This window comes from Amyelois transitella, chromosome 26, assembly GCF_032362555.1.
Source record: "Amyelois transitella isolate CPQ chromosome 26, ilAmyTran1.1, whole genome shotgun sequence".
NCBI lineage: Eukaryota > Metazoa > Arthropoda > Insecta > Lepidoptera > Pyralidae > Amyelois > Amyelois transitella.
Genome location: NC_083529.1, coordinates 837,933 through 860,759, shown reverse-complemented (window position 1 = coordinate 860,759; position 22,827 = coordinate 837,933). Strand labels below are relative to the sequence as shown.

The 22,827-nt window shown below is 37.2% G+C and overlaps 2 protein-coding genes across 2 annotated transcripts in view; one reads left to right on the top strand and one right to left on the bottom strand.

The window, feature by feature from the left end:
- The window catches only part of LOC106131721 (protein madd-4), a 319,633-nt gene that overhangs the window by 158,744 nt on the left and 138,062 nt on the right, over positions 1-22,827 (top strand). The window lies entirely within an intron of this gene.
- LOC132903461 (uncharacterized) lies at positions 1,317-8,671 on the bottom strand. The gene is made up of 3 exons (XM_060951897.1): positions 8,604-8,671; positions 3,469-5,017; positions 1,317-1,407 (listed from the first exon to the last, which is right to left on the bottom strand). Exons 1-3 carry the CDS (start codon positions 8,665-8,667, stop codon positions 1,317-1,319), a joined length of 1,704 nt encoding a protein of 567 aa, XP_060807880.1. The 5' UTR covers positions 8,668-8,671.

Genomic DNA, 22,827 nt, shown 5'->3' with positions numbered 1-22,827 from the left:
TTTTTTATCGGCGCTTCCAAATAGAGATATGTAACCGACCATTTTTCTGAGGGTTGGAACGGTTTTCGTTTGGGAAATGGCGGGGAAAATAATTTACTCGCTTATGGATAGTGGTGGGAGATTCGTTTTTTATTATAGACTAGATGTCGCCCGCGACTTCGTCCGCGTGGAAACCCTAACTTAACTATCAATCCCGCGGGAACTCCGGGATAAATGTTGGCAATATTGCAATGTTATTATTATTTATATTAAGTTGGTAACAGTTAAGTTCAGATATTATTTTTTACTTCTTCAAAATGGTTGCTTCTTGTCTATTTTAGTAAAATGTTGTCCTAATGTGTTGTGCGAATAAATAAAACTGCAAGTTGAAATTAACATCACTTTTTATTTATATCTAGTTTAAAAAGTAGACTATATGTCATTCTGAGTCTTCAGCTAACAACTACATACCAAATTTCATCGTGATCGGTTCAGTAGTTTTTGCGTGAAAGAGTAACAAACATCCATACTGACATCCTGAAATACAAACTTTCGCATTTATGATATTAGTAGGATGGTGCTTTTGATGAACGTGCTTAGTTTTATGTGGTTGTCGCTTATTGTGTGGTATCGGGCACCAATAAAAGAAGAATCACGGCGTTCTTTCCCATGGATGTCGTAATAGGCGACTGAGAGATAGGCTTATAAATTTGGGATTCTTGTTGTAGGCGATGGCCTGTCACTATATGAATCTCAATTCTATCAGTCTTTCCAAGACTGTTGGCTCTGTATACCCCGCAAGGGACATAGACATGATTATGTGATTGTATGTATATATGATAATGATTCTAGGAAGAAGAATTAAAAAGACAATATATTTCTTTATAATATTTTTATTTAAAAAATACAAAATATTTACATCTTAAAGTAAAATTGTAATAAATAAGTAAGTATAGGTAACACATTCGTAAGATATGACTAACGGAAAAAGAGCACAGAACGCTTTATGAGTCTATGTATAACAAAATTATTTTAAACCTACAAATACTATATTTATAAATAGATTTTGAAAATGGAACTAAGAAAACAAAAATGACAGTTTGTGATTGTGACTTAAAAGATTTTGTTTTTATAAATAAACTTTTTTGTAATTCATAAAAAAATTTGCTTGGTTTGACTAACCGAAACATTGCAATGAGAACCTTTATTTTTTATTTTTATTTTTTTTTTTGTGTTAGGAACATCAATTATCTCTGCGACTTTCTTAGAATGGTTGGTAACTTTCAATAAGTATTAAAAATGTATCTTAAAATAAAGTTGTTGTGTATGGTTTCTGCCTATCGATTTATCCTTTGAGGACAGCAAGCGGGATAGGGAGCGGAAATGTTGCCCATTCTAAAGAAACCAGGGTCCACATCGTTCAGGCATCTGTAAATCAAAGACATTTTATTACCAAAATAAATAATGCCGTGTGGTTCTTGCCAGTTAAGAAAAGGACCACACCATCTCTTTCTTTTCTTGGATGTCGTAAAAGTCAACTAAGGGCTTATAAACTTGGGATTATTATCTTAGGCGATGGACTATCAACCTTGTCACTATTTGAATCTCAATTCAATCATTAATTTTTATCATTGTGTATGAAAATATTACATACTCGTACACATACATACATACCATCACGCCTGTTTCCCATTGGGGTAGGCAGATACTATGGAATTCCACTTGCTATTTTCACTTGTATGAAAATATTACGCTATTATTATCTATAAAACTAAAAAAAAAATCATGTAAATTTGATGGCTTTCTATATCAGCGTCTATTGTATATGTAGGTATATACTACAGACGCTCTGAAGTTATATTAACCAGTTATTGGTTATTGGAATATCACGAACCAATATTTCATTTTGATATCGAGCGAGAGAGCCGAAAATAAGGCTTTATTTATACGTGTTAATATTTTTCTTGGTGAAATTTTGGTTAAAATATTTTATTGAATCGTTTATATATAACACAGGTTTTTATCGATGATATGATGCTAGTAGCGGAAAATCAACAATAATTAAATGTGTTATTGTGACGTTGTAAAAGGGGCCGTATGGTTCTTTTCAACCTAACGTACATATAATTACGTCTATATCCCATGCGGGGTAGACAAAGCCAACAGTCTTGAAAAGACTGATAGGCCACGTTCAGCTATTTGGCTTAATGATGGAATTGAGATTCAAATAGTGACAGGTTGCTAGCCCGTCGCCTAAAAGAAGAATCCTAAGTTTACAAGTATAAGCCTATCCCTTAGTCGCCTTTTACAACATCCATGGGAACGAGATGGAGTGGTCCTATTATTTTTTATTGGTACCGAGACCACACGGCACTTTCCAACCTTCCTTATGGATATCGTTAAAGGCGACTAAGGGGCATTCTTAATAACCTGGAATTCTTTTTGTAGGCTTGCAACCTGTCTATATTTGAATCTAATTTTATCATAAAGCCGTACAACTAAACATTGAGAAGACTATGTATGATAAAAGATGTATTCTTAATGTGGAATTAAGAGATTTTTAGTTCCATACGTACATACATAAAATCATGCCTCTTTCCCGGAGGGGTTGGCAGAGACTACATCTTTCCACTTGCCACGATCTCTGCATACTTCTTTCGCTTCATCCACATTCATAACTTTCTTTATGCAAGCTCTGCGGTTTCGGGTACTCTTGACCTGACCTTTTGCCAGGACGTCCTTAATTTGATCAAGTTACGTTTTGAGTAAAGGTAAAGGGGTCAGGTCAAAAACACCCGAAACCGCCGAGCTTGCATGAAGAAAGTTATGAATGTGGATGGAGCGAAGGAAGTATGCAGAGATCGTGGCAAGTGGAAAGAGGTAGTCTCTGCCTACCCCTTCGCGAAAGAGGCGTGATTTTATGTGTGTATGTATGTTCGTTTTTAGTTCCCCTGTCGATTATCTACACAAAAAACAATGATAAGGGGCATCCATGTTCACGACCACACATCTGCCCAGAAGGGTTGAATTCCTGCTTTTTTTTTGTTAGAATCAATTTGTCACTTAGTTTTGGGACGTGTTTTATTTTAGGGTTCCATAAACCATGGTAAACATAAACGGACTGTTTTCCGTAACTGGATATTATTTATTTTTCAAAAATACAGGTAATTATTAATTGCGCACGTACCTTTATTTTAACTGGTATTTTAGCGTGTGGTTCCCGGCACCAATACAAAAAAGAATAGGACCACTCTATCTCTTTCCCATGGATGTCGTAAAAGGCGACTTAGGGATAGGCTTACAAACTTGGGATTCTTAGTAAGGCGATGGGCTACCAACCTGTCACTATTTGAATCTTAATTCTATCATTAAGCCAAACAGCTGAACGTGGCCTATCAGTTTATTTAAGACTGTTGGCTCTATGTACCCCGCAAGGGATACAGACGTGATTATATGTATGTATGTTATGAAAAAGTATTAATAACTTACGTGGTACTTTCAATGTAAACTTCGTAAATGTCATCATTTTTCACAACATCTCGCTCGTCTGATGAAGTGCTTCTCTTTTCTCTGTTATTATCGTGCAATTTAAGCACTTTAGCAACTTTCTCCAACTTGACTTTCTTCCTCAAACAGATAGGCTTAAACAGTATATTCTTACTCTCGAAATGTGCCCTTATTTCGTCAAGCACATCATCTGATAAAGAATCAGTCTTCCAATCGATTTTATTCTGATTTCTGCTGTAATCTTTAGGCAGTAATGTGTCAATTAAAGATCCAGGGATGTAAGATCTTTCCGGAATATTAGCATTATTGGTAAAAGCGGTGCGAGTGACATAGTACGGGTTGTATTCTTTCCTGTAAGCGTCGTGGTAAGGGTTGACACCGTAGAAGTAGTTGAAAGGATAACCAGATGCATTATAACGAACTTGATAATATGGATAAGGTAATAATACGGGTCGATTAATATTATGATGCTCATTTGATTTATAGTTAGTTGGAGGTGTTGAACGCTTTTCAGATGTAAATGATGATTCTGTAACAGGATATGTTGAATACGTATTTGTAGATGGATGGACGGATGAAGACTGTCTTTGAAAATCTAACATTTGGAAATAATAAGGCAATTGACCATAGTTTGGAGTAGGTAAAGGTTTGTGGGTTGGAAGCGGACTTTCAAATTTAGGCGTATTATATGATGGAACTATCTCAGATGCTTCTTTATGCATATCTGCTATGTTATTGGTTTTGTGTGGACCTATAACCTGTATTGGTTTGTAACCATGAATAATTTCATTATGAATTATTTTTGGATATGATTCCGAAAGCACATCGTGTTCTTGATTTTTTATCTCCGTCATTGTTTTCTGAGAAATATACATAGGCTCGTATTCATATACAAGTTTAGTATGTGGTACTTTTGACATAAAAGTTTTTTCCTCTTTCTTTGCTAATTCTGAAACTGATTCCTCAATAATTGCCTCTGTTGTCTTTTTATCTAACTCTTTATAAATGTCTTGAGCTAAACTATATATGTCAACGACTGTCTCTAAATCACTTTTCTTAACACTATGCAGTAGATCAGAAATTATTTTTATTTCCTTATCGTTTAAATATCTGTCTGGTTTCATATCATCAATTCTTATTTCATTATCTCTCTTCAAACCGTTCGCATCTGAAATATTCGTTAATAATTTATGTAAAATCGTTTCTAATCTTTTACTTTCCCCAGAATTATCTGTTGATCTATTTTCTGATACTGTTTTGTTTGATACAGAATTATCAACTGCTATTTTCTCTTCTTGATCAGAATTAGTTTCAGCAGATCTGTTCTTAGTATCCACAGATTTAATCACTGTTTTAGGTGTAATTGTTCCTAATAGATTTAAGTCAGATATTTGGAATTCTCTCAAAGGTTTCTCATTATGGTGATCTCTTCTCTTCAGCCTACATGTGTAGTTGCCACAGAAAGATATGGATCGCCATGTTGAATTCACCGTGTGGAGTTTACCAGTGTCAGGATCTCTGCAGTAGTACCCTGTAATTAAATTAAATAAACTGTTTAATTTGAACGTCATTTGACTGTGTGTGTCAATGTGCCGTGTGGTTCCCCGCACCAATATAAAAAATAATAGGAACACTCCATCTCATTTCCCGTGGATGTCGTAAGAGGCGGCTAAGGGATAGGCTTTTAAACTTGGGATTCTTATTTTAGGCGATGGGTTGGCAACCTGTCACTATTTGAATATCAATTATATCATAAAGCCAAATAGCTGAACGTGGCCTGCCAGTCCCTTCAGGGCTGTTGACCCTGTCTACCCCGCAAGGTATATAGACGTGACTATATGTATGTATGTCATTTGAATGATGACAATGCAATGTTTATTATCTATTATGATCTATTATTTTAAATTTGTTTGTGATGTGTATGACAATGGATTTTAGTAAACAAAAGCAATATGTCACGATGATGAAATCATATTTACGCAATTGCACTAAAAAAAAATTCGATCTTAACATGAAATTTCGTAATTTCCCCGTTTGCATCATCATCACTCTGGAGAGGAGCCCGGGGGTATACCTTTAACTGACAAACTTCAACGAAAGATTGATTAATGTGGATAAAGCAAATGAAGTATAAGGGAACGATGCAAAGTGCATGGTAAAGGGTCAGGTCAAAAGATAGATAGATAGATAAAACTCTTTATTGCACCATAAGAGTAAAACATACAAAACAACACAAAGCAAAAATAGATGGTACAAAGGCGGACTTATCGCTAAAGCAATCTCTTCCAGTCAACCTTTGGGTGGAAGGAAATCAGACAGGAGATTGGCGTTGGCGCAGAGCAAGATAAATAAATGTTTGAACATAATAAAATACATACATAATATATATCTACATATAATACATACAAATACGCATAAATACAGATAAATACATACAAATAACATATACTTAGGATAGAGTAGAAAGATAATGAGACATAACGAGATTTTTGAAACTATCAATAGTCTGGGCTGTTGCCGTGTGGTTCCCGGTACCAATACAAAAAAGAATAGGACCACTCCATCTCTTTCCCATGGATGTCGTAAAAGGCGACTAAGGGATAGGCTTACAAACTTGGGATTCTTTTTTAGGCGATGAGCTAGCAACCTGTCACTATTTGAATCTCAATTCTATCATTAAGCCAAATAGCTGAACGTGGCCATTCAGTCCTTTCAAGACTGTTGGCTCTGTCTACCCCGCAAGGGATATAGACGTGAACATATGTATGTATGTATGTATGTATCAATAGTCTGGGCTTTCCTGATATCCCCATTCCCAAGAGTACCCGAAACCGCCGAGCTTGCATGAAGAGAGTTATGAATGTGGATGAAGCGAAGAAAGTATACAGAGATCGTGGCAAGTGGAAAGAGGTAGTTTCTGCCTACCCCTCGGGGAAAGAGGCGTGATTTTATGTATGTATGAGGCGAAGGAAGCATGCAGAGATCGTGGCAAGTGGAAAGAGGTAGTCTCTGCCTACCCCTCCGGGAAAGTGCCGTGATTTTATGAATGTATGTATGTATGCAAAGTGCAGTTTAGTTTAAGAAGCGGCGTGACTATAAGAACGTGTGTAATATTTCACTTGCCCACAACTATAGAATCCTCCTTTTTTTGTCAAAGGTGACAAATAATGTAGCGGACGGTAAATAATAAACACGTGTCAACAAATATTTTACGTCATCCGCCAAAAATTGCCGACATTATTGTTTTACCGAAACTGCTGACTGAAGAATTATAAACAGACAAATTGTAATGGCCGGATTTATGTATAGCATGGGAACATAAATACATACACATAATGACGTCTATATCCCTTGCGGAGTAGACATAGCCAGCTGAAATGTCACATTAATAACACTATATGTTCGTGTGGTTTCCGGAACCAATACAAAAAAAGAATAGGACCACTCCATCTCTTTCCCATGGATGTCGTAAAAGGCGACTAAGGGATAGGCTTACAAACTTGGGATTCTTTTTTAGGCGATGGGCTAGCAACCTGTCACTATTTGAATCTTAAGGCCAAATAGCTGAACGTGGCCTATCAGTCTTTACAAGACTGTTGGCTCTGTCTACACCGCAAGGGATATAGACTTGATTATATGTATGTATGCATGTATTAACTTAATCTTCCTAATGATTGTACTGTAATAACAATATTGATACATATTCTATCATTAAGCCGAACAGCTGAACGCGGACTATCAGTCTTTTCAAGACTTTACTCGGTCTACCCCGCAAGGGATATAGACGTGACGTGATATGTAGTATGTAAAACTCAACCGTGTTTAATAAAGTTAGTCAAGTACATCTTGAGAAGACACAAATAAAGTACTATTTATAAGCATTAAGTGGGTATAATTATGTTTTAAGAAAACATCAAGTTATAACAATACACAATACGGAAATGCGACAGCAATCATCATCCCAAGTCATACATACATATAATCCGTCTATGTCCCTTGCGGGGTAGGCAGAGCCAACAGTCTTGAAAAGACTGAATGGCCACGTTCAGCTATTTGGCTTAATGGTAGAATTGAGATTCAAATAGTGACAGGTTGCTAGCCCATCGCCTAAAAGAGGAGTCCCAAGTTTATAAGCCTATCCCTTAGTCGCCTTTTACGACATCCATGGGAAAGAGATGGAGTGGTCCTATTCTTTTTTGTCATGGTGCCGGGAACCACACGGCACGTAAGCCTATCTGTTTTGATTAAATATACATAGGTGAAAATTCGTCGAAATGGACGTCGCTTCGTGTAAAAACCTGACTCACCCAATCCAGGATCCATGGTCAAAGGCATACCCCGGGCTCCTCTCCAGAGTGGTGAGGATGCAATCGGAACTAAAGCCAGGGGGAAGAGATCCATATATGAAAATTACATAATACATATTATTATTTTTTCTGGAAACTACATATTAAAAATTTAAATAAGGAAAAGGCTTTTTCGGGTTTCTATTTTTTTTTAAATGGTCTGGCAGTTATTCACTATTTGAATCTCAATGCCATTCGAAAGCCGTACAGCTGAACGTGGCCTTATAGTTTTTTCAAGACTATGGGCTTTGTCTATTACGTCAGAGATAAAGACGGGATATACATATAAATAAATAAATAAATATATACGGGACAAATTACACTGATTGAGTTAGCCTCGAAGTAAGTTCGAAACTTGTGTTACGAGATACTAACTCAACGATACTATATTTTATAATAAATACTTATATAGATAAACATCCAAGACCCAGGACAATCAGAAAAAGTTCTTTTCTCATCATGCCTTGACCGGGATTCGAACCCGGGACCTCCGGTGTCACAGACAAGCGTACTACCGCTGAGCCACAGAGGCCGTCTATGTATATGTATATGTATATGTTATAAGAATATTAAAGCTTTAGCGCCGGTCTTCGCTCCCGTGGGAATTTGCAGAAAAAAATAGCTTACGTGCTCATCTATCTCTGTATATATTGGAGATTTCATTTATCTCTATGTCGAATATCATCAAAATCGGTTCAGTAACTTTTAAGTTTATTCTTGTAAGTAATAAAAATACAAAATCTTTATAATATTAGTATGGATTTATCCTACCTTTTCCGGAAAAAGCGAGAGTCCCACCAAGCACCAACAAAGCGACACAAAACCGCACATCCATCCTAATTGACAGCGCACTGGACAATGCGCATACGCATGTAATGAAAATTGTTTTGGCTTACCGCATCCAAACAGCGGTACTCAAACTGTAAGGTGACCCATTGAATTCATAAATATTGTTATTATTTTTTTTCTAGTGTGTCAGTCAAAACTCACACATTTATCTCTTACAGGGTAGACAGAGCCAACAGCCTTGAAAAGACTGAAAGCCCACGATTAGGTGTATCGCTTCATGATGGAATAGAAATTCAAATAGTGATAGGTTGCTAGCCCATAATAAAAACTGAACGTGGCCTTTCAGACTTTTCAAGACTGTTGGCTCTGTCTACCCCTCCGGGAAAGAGGCGTGTTTTATGTATGTACGTATGTATGCTAGCCCATCGCCTAAAAGAAGAATACCAACTTTATTAGCATATACCTTAATCGCCTTTTACGACACCCATGGGAAAGATATGGATTGGTTCCATTCTTAAGGGCCGGAAACCACATCTAGTCGCGTAAAAAAGAGATCGAGCAACCACAAAAACTACAATGCAATAATAAAAATTCCTACAAACTTGCACAATACAGCTTCCGTAACAGGAGGTTTGTGGAAGTAACTTCCAACCGAAGAGTTTAGGAAATTGGTGTAATTGCTGTTTGGACCGTTTTCTATTAGAGAGAATTTAACCTTTTATAGTGAATACATTCGTTTTCTATTAGAGAGAATTTTACCTTTTATAGTGAATAAAAGAAAACGGATTCCCGCGGTTTTTATCTTGTTTTATATACGACGCTCCATTAAACTCCAACGAGAAGAGTTATCTCTTAAATTCTTATTCTTAAGTTCTTTAAGAAGAAGAAGACATAGTTGTAAAGGGAAGTCGCTTCCCGCGTCTGTTCCTTTGTATATATGTATTTACCTACATATATATTACGCAATTATTTCCATACTAATACAGGAGGTTCTCAGCTGAATACTATGAGGGAAAACATCGTGAGGAAACATACACATTCCTGCAACTAGATGTGTAACCATGATTGATCCAATACGGGTTAGGTTCTCCTGCAAAAGTTGCGGAGGTCAGATGGGAGTCGCTTTGCGTTAAAACCTGACTCAGCCAATCCAGGATCCACGGTCAAATGTATACCCCGGGCACCTCTCACAAGCGGTGAGGATGCAACCGGGACTAAAGCCAGGTTTGAAGTGAGAAGACTTTAAGTTCTTAGCTTACGATAGAAGCACAAAGGTTCTCAAACTGTGCAGGAACAACAAAAGTACAGCACAAAAGGGAGGTGGGGATAGGTGATTCATTAAAGTTAAGGCACGGAGTTGCTCGAAGTTCCCAGTTTCGATCACTTAATTACGTGGTTTCCTGTCGGGACTGTCATTTTCGTCTTGAAGTTTGAGAAAGTTTGTTTACTCTTTTTTTTTTTAAACTTAGTTCGTGAACTACTTGTGCATTTAAATATTCTGAAGATTCGCGTTAAGAAAAGCGACGAAAATTGGGGAAAGTTTTGAAATCGGGGATTTTTACTGGATATTTTTTTCTATAATAATACATACGTATATATAGTAACGTCTATAACCCTCGCGGTGTAGACTGATCCAACAGTCTCGAAAAGACTGGTAGGCCTCGTTCAGCTTTATGCCTTAGAGATGGAACGAGATTCAAATAGTGACAGGAAGTCAAGGAATCCAAGTATTTTACCTATTTATTTAGGTATTAATTTTTTTTACGCTTAAATTCTGTCAAATTTTATGAGACTTTGAAACTTGTATTTAGTTTTAGTATTGAAACATGTACTTGTATTAGAATTCTTTCCATACTGAGATTTTCATTAAATAAAACAGTGTATGTTGTGTCGTGAAATGACACAGTCTTTGTGAGACAGTTGGCTCCGCCATTCCCGTAAGATAAAGACGTGTTGTATGTGTGTATGTATATATTTCGACATTGTTTAAATCATAGTAGTGTTAATTGTAATGCCGTGTGGTTTCACGTGGTTTGTCTGTATGGTCACCTACCGATCTATGAACCGTTTACCAAAAACAAAATGGCCGAAATGACACTCTTGAAACTTATAAAGTGCTAACACTCGGAAGTTTGAGGTTACTGCAATGCAGGTTAAACGTGCCACAATCACTGTCACTTCGGAGTTTTCTCTCTGCAAAATAAATGGTTAAGATTTTTTCTTTTTGCCTTTTAATTTATATATGTATGTATTTTTACTTGATCCGCCCAATTGGAGTGTAGTTGAAAGGAAATGTTTATTTTCTCTGACTTTCAATTTGTGCCGTGTGGCTCCTGGCACCAATAGAAAAAAAAATAGGACCACTCTATCTCGTTCCCATGGATGCCGTAAAAGGCGACTAGGGGATAGGTTTATAAACTTGGGATTCTTCTTTTAAGCGACGGGGTAGCAACCTGTCACTATTTGAATCTCAAGACAAACAGCTGAACGTGGCCATTCAGTCTTTACAAGACTGTTGGCTCTGTCTACCCCGCAAGGCATATAGACTATATGGATGGATGTATGTGTGATCTAATTTATTTAGTATTATTTTTTTATTTCAGGTAAGTTCCAGTTTCCATATTTTCAACGAAAATTAATCTGCCAAGATACGGTAACTATAAAGCTAAAGCGTTGTATTTTTTACATAAAAATTAAAGATAATTTCGTTATTTTAGTTTTAGTAACATAGTAGTTTATTGAGTGGTGTCGTGGTTTCCAGCACCGAATATCGTAAAAGAAGAGTAAGGGATAAGCTTATAAACTTGGGAACTTTCTTTTCGGCGATGGGCTAGTCACCTGTCACTACTTGAATCTTAACGCTATTTTTAAGCCAAACTGCTGAACGTGGCCCATCGTATACGTAAAAACATCGGCCACATATAAATACAAATTAATCTTTATATAAATGCAATTTTAATTTTAATCATATATAAAAAAAAATTAATTTTAATTAATACAATTTTATTTCACACTATAGTTTGAGAGCCACTGGCTATCAGTATTAACAAACGTGCTAAATTTCATAGCAGCCTATCGCATAATGTGTGTTAGATTGTGCCCCATATCTCACGACCTAACGATGCTTACAGATAATGTAAAATACTTTTATAACATAACATAAAATCACGCCTCTTTCCCGGAGGGGTAGGCAGAGACTACATCTTTCCACTTGCCACGATCTCTGCATACTTCCTACGCTTCGTCCACATTCATAACTCTCTTCATGCAAGCTCGGCGGTTTCGGGCACTCTTGACCTGACCCTTTGCCAGGACGTCCTTAATTTGATCAGAAAATACTTTTTATCTGTGTCCAAAATCTTATTGACAAATTCCTAGAATGTCGACCAGTCCCTTGATTGACTGTTACTATCTGGGCGGGATGAGAAACAGCCGAAACCTTCGTGTTGTCTTTGTTACCAGACCAGTGTTCATATATAGTCACGTCTGTATCCCTTGCGGGGCAGACAGAGCCTTTTGGCTAAATGATGGAATTGAGATTCAAATAGTGACAGGTTGTTTGCCCATTACTTAAGAAGAATCCCAATTTAATACGCCTATCCCTGAGTCGCTTTTTACGACATCCATTGGAAAGAGAAGAGGTAGTCAGACCAGCTTTATTATTATCATTTATATAGGTATTCATCTGAACGTATGTTTCGAGTCTTTTCGAGACTGTTGGCTTTATCTACCCCGTAAGGGATAAGACGTAATATGGTACGGAAGGTAGTTGTAAGTATGTTTCTATCACCACATCGCAGTACCTAACCCGGATTGTATTATGAATGAGTGAATGAAAATTAATCTTGCCGGTCTCTATATTCAATTTAAATGTTCCTTTTATTTAGAGTCCCCTGGAAACCTAAATTTATACATAATATCTCGGCTATATATCTAATAGGTTTCGGGGCCTTTCGGTCATTTTGGGCTCTGTCTACCCCGTAAGGGATAAAGACGTGATTGTATAGTATGTATGAAAAAGATTTCTACAATTATCAAAATAGGTATATACCTATATTAAAAAAAAGACCGCTGTATTTTTTTTTATTTATCTTGAGAGAAACAGAAAAATTTGAGTGACAAGACTGGCTGAAAAGATGAAAAAAAAAAAAAATATTTTTCAGAACAATCGCTACCTCATCAATGTGCATTCAATAGAACCGCATATTAGGTCATTTTTTTTGTCACCATAGACAATAGACTTGTGTTATATTTTCACTGTGAATACGTCATTCTATTGTATTAGAAGTTACGTCTGTTTTCGTAACTGATATAAAGCAATATATATGGTCGCCGTTACATACATACATACATACATATGGTCACGTCTATATCCCTTGTGGGGTAGACAGAGCCAACAGTCTTGAAAAGACTGATAGGCCACGCTCATCTATTTGGCTTAATGATAGAATTAAGATTCAAATAGTGACAAGTTGCTAGCCCATAGCCTAAAAAAAAGAATCCCAAGTTTGTAAGCCTATCTCTAAGTCGCCTTTTACGACATCCATAGGAAAGAGATGGAGTGGTCCTATTCTTTTTTGTACTGGTGCCGGGAACCACACGGCACGTCGTTACATGTTAATTTTCATATGTTATTCACGTCATTCAGGATTTTTGACCATGTACGATCCAATACGGGTGAGGTTTCCCCTTCAAAGGTTGCGGAGGCCCGACGGGAATCGCTTCGTTTAAAACCTGACTCACCCAATCCAGGATCCATGGTCAAAGGCATACCCCGGGCTCTTCTCCAGAATGGTGAGAATGCAACCGAGACTACATCCAGGGTAAAATAGAATTGATATCTATTCATACATATAACAAAATTGATAAGAAAATAATGTTATATACTAAAACTATTTATAAAAATAAGACTGTTGGCTCTGTCTGCCCCGCAAGGCATATAGACGTGAGTACACGTAGGTATGTATTTAACAAAATTATAATTGTTCATTGTCACTTCTATAAAAGTATTAAGAAAAAATCTATATGATATTTTAATAATTTCTATCTATCTATATGTTTGTACGCGCATCACGCGTAAACTTTTGCTTCAAGCCGAATGCGGTTTTCTCAAGTATATTTATTGGCTTGGTTTGACTTAAATTTTGGTATACAAAAGTTTTTTTTGGTTCCCCAGTTTTTAGTTTAGTAAAGTTTTTGTTTACTAGTTTTGTAAGGCGGGATTACTCCCACACTCCTTCTGTGATAAGAAAAAACTGGGTTTTTATATCTTCTTAATTTATGGCGAACGAAGCCTCAGGCTACAGGTAATTCGTGACATTGTTCGAATGCAATCATTCTATCCCAACGAATTTAAGCATTTATGAGAAAAAAAATGTACCTACACGCCAACATTTTTTTTTAAATGTTTAAAAATCTGATACGTGTTGAAATAATCAGTCAAGATAACAAAAAATACAAGCGTTTACAAGCTATTTAATATTCTTTAACTTACTAGGGTACCGTAAGATGCCGTGTGGTTCCCAGCAGTGCCGTGTGGATCCCGGCATCAATATAAAAAGAAAACGACTAGCCCATCCCTTTCCGATGGATATCGTATCTTATCATCACATCTATATCCCTTGCGGGGCAGACAGAGCCAGCAGACCTGATAGACTGACAGGCCACGTTCAGCTGTTTGGCTGAATGATAGAATTGAGATTCAAATAGAGACAGGTTGCTAAAAGAAGTACCCACCAACTAAAAGAAGAATCCCAAGTCAATAAGCTTGTCCCTTAGTCACCCTTCAATATCCACGGAAAGATATGAGTGGTCATAATCATTTTTCTATCGGTGCCGAAAAACCACACGACAATATAATCTTTAACAACAATACAGACCTAAGTGAAAATCCTTCTAACTACTTCGAATTGTACGGAACCACACAAAACATATCAATTCCCTCTTGACAATACCACCACTTAAGGGTGTGATGTCCTGCCGCGCGTGTAATTTGTTAAGGCGCATCCACACTGCCCGCTGACAGCGAATCAAAGTAAATCTTCGTACGGCGAGGGATGTGAAATGAAAGCAAAAAAAAAATATATATTGTTATCGATATGGTTGTGTAGTGATGATTTATTTTTGGTTCTTGTTTTTTGGATAATTAATTTAACTATAAATATTTAAATGATCAGGTATGCATTAAGTCCGCCAATTGTGATATATATTTGTACATACATACATACATACATAAAATCACGCCTCTTTCCCGGAGGGGTAGGCAGAGACTACCTCTTTCCACTTGCCACGATCTCTGCATACTTCTTTCGCTTCGTCCACATTCATAACTCTCTTCATACAAGCTCGGCGGTTTCGGGTACTTTTGACCTGACCCTTTACCAGGACGTCCTTAATTTGATCAAGATACGTTCGTCTAGGTCTTCCCACTCCGACCTTTCCCTCCACACTCTCCTTGTATATCTGCTTAGTCAACCTGCTTTCATTCATCCTCTCCACATGACCGAACCATCTTAACATACCCTTTTCTATTCCTGTAACTACATCTTCTTTCACATCACAACATTCCCTTATCACGCTGTTCCTTATCCTGTCACTCAATTTCACACCCATCATACTCCTTAACGCTCTCATTTCCACTGCATTTATTCTGCTTTCATGCTTCTTTTGCCATACCCAACTTTCACTCCCATACATTAATGTCGGGACCAACACGCCCCTGTGCACAGCCAGTCGAGCCTTTTTGGATAGTTTCTGACTGCTCATAAAGGCATGCAAAGCTCCATTCACCATGTTCCCCGCGTTCACTCTCCTTTCAATATCACTATCATACTTGCCATCTGATGTAAACTTTGATCCTAGATATACAAACTCTTTCACTTGCTCCACTTTTTCTCCTCCAATCAAAATATTACATGCTGTCATTTCTTTCTCCATTTCAAAAACCAGTGTTTTAGTTTTACTTACGTTCACTTTCATTCCTTTCTCTTTTAAAGCTTCATGCATACAGTTTACCATCTCCTGTAACTCCTCCGCTGATGACGCCAGTATAACCTGATCGTCGGCATAGAGCAGACATTTGACGAGTAACTCATTCATCCTTAATCCACTTTTAGACTCTTTCAAATCTGTCAAGCAGCTATCCATAAATAGGTTGAACAGCCACGGTGACGCAACACATCCTTGCCTAACGCCTTTCTCAATCTTAAACCACTCAGTGTGCGCTCCGTTTATCCTGACACAAGCACTCGAATCCTCATATAAGGATTTCAGTGCTCGTATTAAGAGACTGCTCACCCCATGCATAGAAAGTGCTGACCACAATTCATTCCTCTCAACTCTGTCATAGGCCTTTTCCAGATCTACGAATGTGCAATAGACTTTTTGACTCTTGGCCAAAAACTTTTCGGCTATGCACCGCAAGGAAAAGACCTGATCAGTACATCCCATTCCCTTTCGAAATCCCGCTTGAGCATCCCATATTTTGTCATCAGTTTCATTCCTGACTCTATTAATCAATACCTTAGCATACAATTTGCCGACGACGCTAAGCAGGCTTATACCACGATAATTTTTGCAGTCCAGCTGTGACCCTTTTCCTTTGTAAAGTGGCACGATAACAGCCTTACACCAATCTTTTGGTACTCGGCCGCTTCTCCAACACAAATTGAAAAGGCAGTACAACTGACTAGCTACTACGCCTTTTCCTGCTTTAAGCATCTCGACCGACACTCTATCACACCCAGCAGCCTTTCCCGCTTTCATACTCTTAAGTGCTTCCACAATTTCGAACATTTCAATTTCGCCTTCCATCTCATTCTCTTTTTCTTCGCTATAGCAGAAATCTTTCTTATTTCCTTCCTTTTTTCAAATAAACTTTCAAAATAGTCCTTCCATATCTTTAGTACACATTCTTCTCCTTTCACAACGCTACCATCCTGGCATCTGATCCTAGTCAGCTCTCTGGTTATAGTATTTCCTCGGGCTGACCTTACGGATTTCCAGAATACTTTCAGATTTGACTGAAAGTCTTCTGATAGCCTTTTATCAAAATCCTCTTTATACTCTTCTTTCTTTCTAATCACAGCTTTCTTAACCAAATCTTTCATTTTCTTATATTCCTTACGTGCTTCATTCACATCTTCATCTATAACCTCTTGCATTCTTAAGTTAGCTTTTGCTGCTAACAAATCCAGCCATGCTTTCTTCTTTAATCGCACAAGTTCTTGCACATCTTTACTCATCCACGCATTTTTGTGATTTTTTCCTTTCCTTCTTCTACTTACACCACACACTTCAACAGCTACTTTCACAATTCTTTCTTTAAATTCCTTCCATCCATCTTCAATATCGCTCATTTCCTCTAAATCTTCAAATTCATCCTTCAGTCTATTAATATACTTCTTACCTACATCCATATCTTGCAAATTTTCTACTTTTACTCTTTCCAAAGCGCTGGTTTGCTCCCTTACCCTGTGCCGCCAGCGATTGAAGATACCCCTTATCCGGGATATCACCAGTAAATGGTCCGAGTCAATGCCAGCACCGCGATATGCACGGGTATCCAGCACTTTGTTCTTCAATCTTTCATCTACAATCACAAAGTCTATCATACTTTTTAAAATACCTTCCACTCTTGTGTAGGTGTGGATCTCTTTATGTTGAAACATTGAGTTCGACACAAAAAGATCCCACTCTAGACAAATTTCTAATACACTTCTTCCATTATCATTCACCTTTTCGTCACCAAACGCACCAAGCACCTTCTCATATCCATCACGCTTTACACCCACCCATCCATTAAAATCACCTAACATAATAATCTTCTCATTTGGCTTGGTAACTTTCAATACTTCTCTTACACTATTCCAGAACTCCTCGTTTTCGCTTTTTGCTGATGTTGTACCCCTCGAACCCACATCCCAAGGTGCATAAACACCTAGAACGAAGATCCGAGTGATTCCAACTTTCAGCCTAATCCATAGAAGACGAGGGCTGACACACTCATACTCATTCACGCACTCAGCCATTCGTGCAGAAAGAATTAGACCGACCCCTTGACAGCCTCGGCTGGTACTGGAAATTCCAGACCAATACGCCGTGTAAGGGCCGTGCTGCGTCGCGTCGCATCCTTTCCGCTTCGTTTCATTCACGCACAACACATCCAAACGTCTTTCATCCATCATCTGGCATACTTCCTCAATCTTATCCTTCATTCCTCCTCTTACATTCATCGTCGCAAAGCGGCTTTCAGCAGACCGCATACCGCTCCCGCCGGGAACGAGACGTGATGGGGTGCGGACACCATCGCCGCCATTTAGGTGCTCTTTTAAAAAATTTGCATCCATGCGATTCCCACGAGACGCAAGGGAACAATTTTGTCCGCCCCAGCAGAGCCCCGCATGCCAGGGTAAGGCTAGCCATTACCTGGGGGTCGCCCAACCCCATGGCGGAAGTGGCACGCTCGAGACTAGGCTCGCCCCTAGCCATGCATCCATCGGCGCGGCAGACCTTAGATTGGCAGGGATTTACATTAAAGAGGAATCCCAAGTCTATCCCTTAGTCGGCTCTTACGACATCCGTGGGAAAGAGATGGAGTGGTCCTATTCTTTTGTAATGGTGCCGGGAACCACACGGCACATTTATATTTGTATTTTATGCAATTAAGTTTAAATAAATAATTCAGCCATACAGCTGAACCTTTCAGTGCTTTCGAAACTGTTGGCTCTGTCAGTTCTGCAAGTTATAGAAGTGACTACATGTATGCATAATTAATTTGGAGTTTGGCTGGATTATTTTTTTTTTCTCAATTATTTTACTCCTCTGTTAATATCAGGATATAAAAAGTTATTTGTTATAAATAACATCAAAAATTCGCCTCGTAGTTTTAGCGATGAAGTTGTTACACAAAAATTATTGATTTTTTTTTCTGATTATAATTTTAATCGATGTCACCATGGAAGCGTCGGGCAAAAACTTTGTTTTAGTAATAAAGTTTAGTACTAACTTTACTTTACTTACATTTTTGTGCTGAATTATATAATAATTATACTATTTAAATTAATTTACATACATATGGTCACGACTATATCCCTTGTGGGGTAGACAGAGCCAACAGTCTTGAAAAGACTGATCGGCCACGTTCAGCTAATGATAGAATTGAGAACCAAATAGTGACAGGTTATAAATTTAAAAACCTATTTATCAAAAGAACCTAGAAATAAACAAACGCGCATCATTCCTGGAGTGGTAGACAGAGACGGTAATTGAGTAGGCATTCTAATTAATATCACGTACAAACACTTCCATAATATAAAGTGCATTGTTAACCCGTTAGGTCAATGCGGTTTTGGGCCTCCGAGGGTTAATGGGACCGTATTCTTAATGGGACTGTATTCTTAATTCCTGTTGAGTGCGTGTTGACAGCCTTTTATAGTCTATGGTTAATTCTTGTTACGGCTGTTCTTTTTTTTTAATTTGTAACGGTTTTTACATTATGTACTATAAGATGTTATCAAAATAAAAACATAAAAAAATATAGACTAAGTTTATTTTGAAGCGTAATTAAAAAAAAATCTATGGTTCTTATGGAAAACTTTACTAGATCATGTCTAATTACATACATACATACAAGCACGCCTTTTTCCCGGAGGGGTAGACAGAGACTAAATTTTTCCACTTCTTCATTAAAATCAGGTCCAATTCTTTACTTAATTTCGGTTATAATTGTTTGTGCATTAAGTCCTGTAATGTTTATTTATATATTTTTGTACATCAAGGGAAAAATAAATAAGAATAGAACTTAAACTAAAGAGAAATTCAGAACAAGGGCAGTATTTTTTCTAGAGAAATTTCTTCCAGCAGGCCCACGACAGGATAATATAAAGAAAGGCATTAGCTTGTGTACATAATTAATATGATATAATTTTACATAAACTTACTGATATTAATAAACCTAAAACATATTATCATAAAATAACAAATATCAAATAAATAAACACACGTACATACATATATTATGTTCTTATTTACATACTTTTTTATATTGATTAAATCACATACATATATGTATATATACATTATACACATTCAGAATATATACATACATACATATATACATTTAGAAACTACTTATTTTCACTTGCATTAATTCTATTGTCCTTTTTCGCTTCATCCACAATATTAATTATCAAATCCATCATATAAGTGTCCCGACTAATAAATAATATTATTAATGCGAAAGTAAGTTCATTTGTTCGTTTGTCACGCGTTATTTACTAAACCAATCTTCTTGAAATTTTGAGTATATATAACTAAGACATAACTTTAAATAAATAGTTCCGTGTAGTTCCCGGCACCAATACAAAAAAGAATAGGACCACTCCATCTCTTTCCCATGGATGTCGTAAAAGGCGACTAAGGGTTAGGCTTATAAAATTGCGATCCTTTTTTTTAGGTGATGGGCTAGCAAGCTGTCACTATTTGGATCTCAATTCCATCATTATGCCGAGCAGCTGAACGTGGCCATTCAGTCTTTTCGGGACTATTGGCTCTGTCTACCCCGTAAGGGATATAGACGTGACTATATGTATGTATGTATGTACATAACTTAAAGAAGGACATAAGATATTTTTCATCCCAATAAAAACTAAAGATACCGTCGTATTTTCGAAAAACCTGTCTTCTTTTGTAGGTAGGTTTTCTGCCGTGTGGTTCCCGGCACCAATGCACAAATGAATAGGACCACTCCATCTCTTTCCCATGGATGTCGTAAAAGGCGACTAAGGGATAGGCTTACAAACTTCTTTTTTAGGCGATGGGCTAGCAACCTGTCACTATTTGAATATCAATTCTATCATTAGGCCAAATAGCTGAACGTGGCCATTCGGTCTTTTCAAGACTGTTGGCTCTGTCTATCCTGCAAGGAACATAGACGTGAACATATATGTATGTATATAGGAAATACGGGCGGGCGAAGTTGCGGGTAAGAGCTAGTATTTTTATACGTTAGCTACCTTCGTGTTCAGTAACACAAAAGTATGACACGCGATTCAGCAATTTCAGATTCGATTCCGCCTTTTGTATAACCCAAGTAGTATATTTGGGTTTTCATATGAGAGACGATTTAGCAAACAATATGAAAAATGAAATGGTATAATGACTCTTATTCTGGCGTTAAGAGCGTCCATGGTCGATCTGATAAGGTGTTAGAATAAAAAAAAGTACGGCCAAGTGCGAGTCGGATTCGCGCACTGAGGGTTCCGTACCATAATCACGTTTGTTACTTAAATATTTAATTTTTATATAAACGTTTCTCCTTGTTTATTAAAGTTGACTAAAGAATTGCTTAAAAATAACTTTTATTGAATAGGAGCTCCAATTTAATAATTACTTTATTGTTATTTTAGGTGTGTGTAGTGCCGTGTGGTTCTCGGGACCAATATAAAAAAACAACTCCATCTCTCTCTCCGTCTCTCCATGGCTGTCGCTAAGAGATAGGCTAATAAACTTTGGATTCCTCTTATAGGCGATAGGCTAGCGACCTGTCACTATTTGACAATTGAAGGCCATTTTCAACTGTGTGGTTTAACTATTAGGTTATACATATTTAGCTACTTTTAATCTTAATGTCGTAAAAGGCGACTAAACGATAGGCTTACAAACTTGGGATTATTTTTTAGGCGATGGGCTACCAACCTGTCACTGTTTTAATCTCGTTTGTTTTGTCATTCGAAAATTTTAAACTCTTTATTTATTAACCGTTTAAAATAAGTGCTCTTAATATGAATGTATTGTTCGAATAATTAACACCGATTTTAATTTTTAAAATAATATGCTGTAAAACTGGTAGCATAAAATAAAAGTACTGTTAATATGTTTTCAATATTAAACCCATTAACGACCTTATCTGCTTGAAGCAAAGTTGAAAATCGATTAAAACACAGTACCTATCGTAAATTATTAAAAATATTGTAAAAATTTTATGACGTATTTTTAAAGCCCGATTGAGTTATGATTTTTGAGTTTCGAGATAATTAAGTTGTTAAAAGAGTGAATATATTTCATTTTTTACAGTTCAGTTCATAAATCAATACATACATATAACGTCACGTCTATATCCCTTACAGGGTAGACAGAGCCAACAGTCTTGAAGAGGCTGATAGGCCGCGTTTAGGTTCTCTCTCTCTAATCTTTGCGCTTTCCCAGTTGCATCCATACACATACATACATACATATAATCACGTCTATATCCCTTGCGGTGTAGACAGAGCCAAAAGTCTTGTCAAGACTTATAGGCCAAGTTCAGCTATTTGGCTTTAATATAGAATTGAGATTCAAATAGTGACAGGTTGCTAGCCCATCGCTTAAAAAAGTAATCCCAAGTTTGTAAGCCTATCCCTTAGTCGCCTTTTACGACATCCGTTGGAAAGAGATGGAGTGGTCCTATTCTTTTTTCTATCGGTGCCGGGATCCACACGGCACTATCCATGCACATTAGTGATTTTATTGGGTGTGAGTTTATCTATAGTCACGAGATCCAGCAAGTAGCCGCCTGAAGGTAGCGAGCTACTTAACTCTTGATCAGCGCTGTAGTAGTCCAAAGGTGGTACGAGGTCACAATATCTTCGAAATTGTCTTCCAAAAAAAAATACGGGACAAATTTCACTGATTGAGTTAGCCTCGAAGTGAGTTCGAGACTTGTGTTACGAGATACTAACCCAACGATACTATATTTTATAATAAATACTTATATAGATAAACATCCAAGACCCAGGCCAATCAGAAAAAAGTTCTTTTCTCAACATGGCCCTGGCCGGGATTCGAACCCGGGACCTCCGATGTCATCGACAAGCGTACTACCGCTGCGCCGCAGAGGCCGTTTAAAATCACGTTGTAGTTTTATTTCTGACAAAATATTGAAACTTGCATCACTGCAAGTTGGTTTAGACGAGCTTAGTGATTAGTCCAGTCAAGCGATCGATTATCAAACTCAGCGTGTGTCCTTAAATATTTTTTTTAAATTAATACCCGTATGTCAACGTGGACAGTAATCAATTAAGGGAATTTAAATTTTTCGAATGATGTATTAGGGTTAACGGTGGTGCGAACTATAAGCGACAGCGATGAGTATTTAAAAATGACTTGGCATTTTTCAACCTGTTGGCTCTGTCTGCTCCGTAATAGATAAAGACGTGTGATATATATT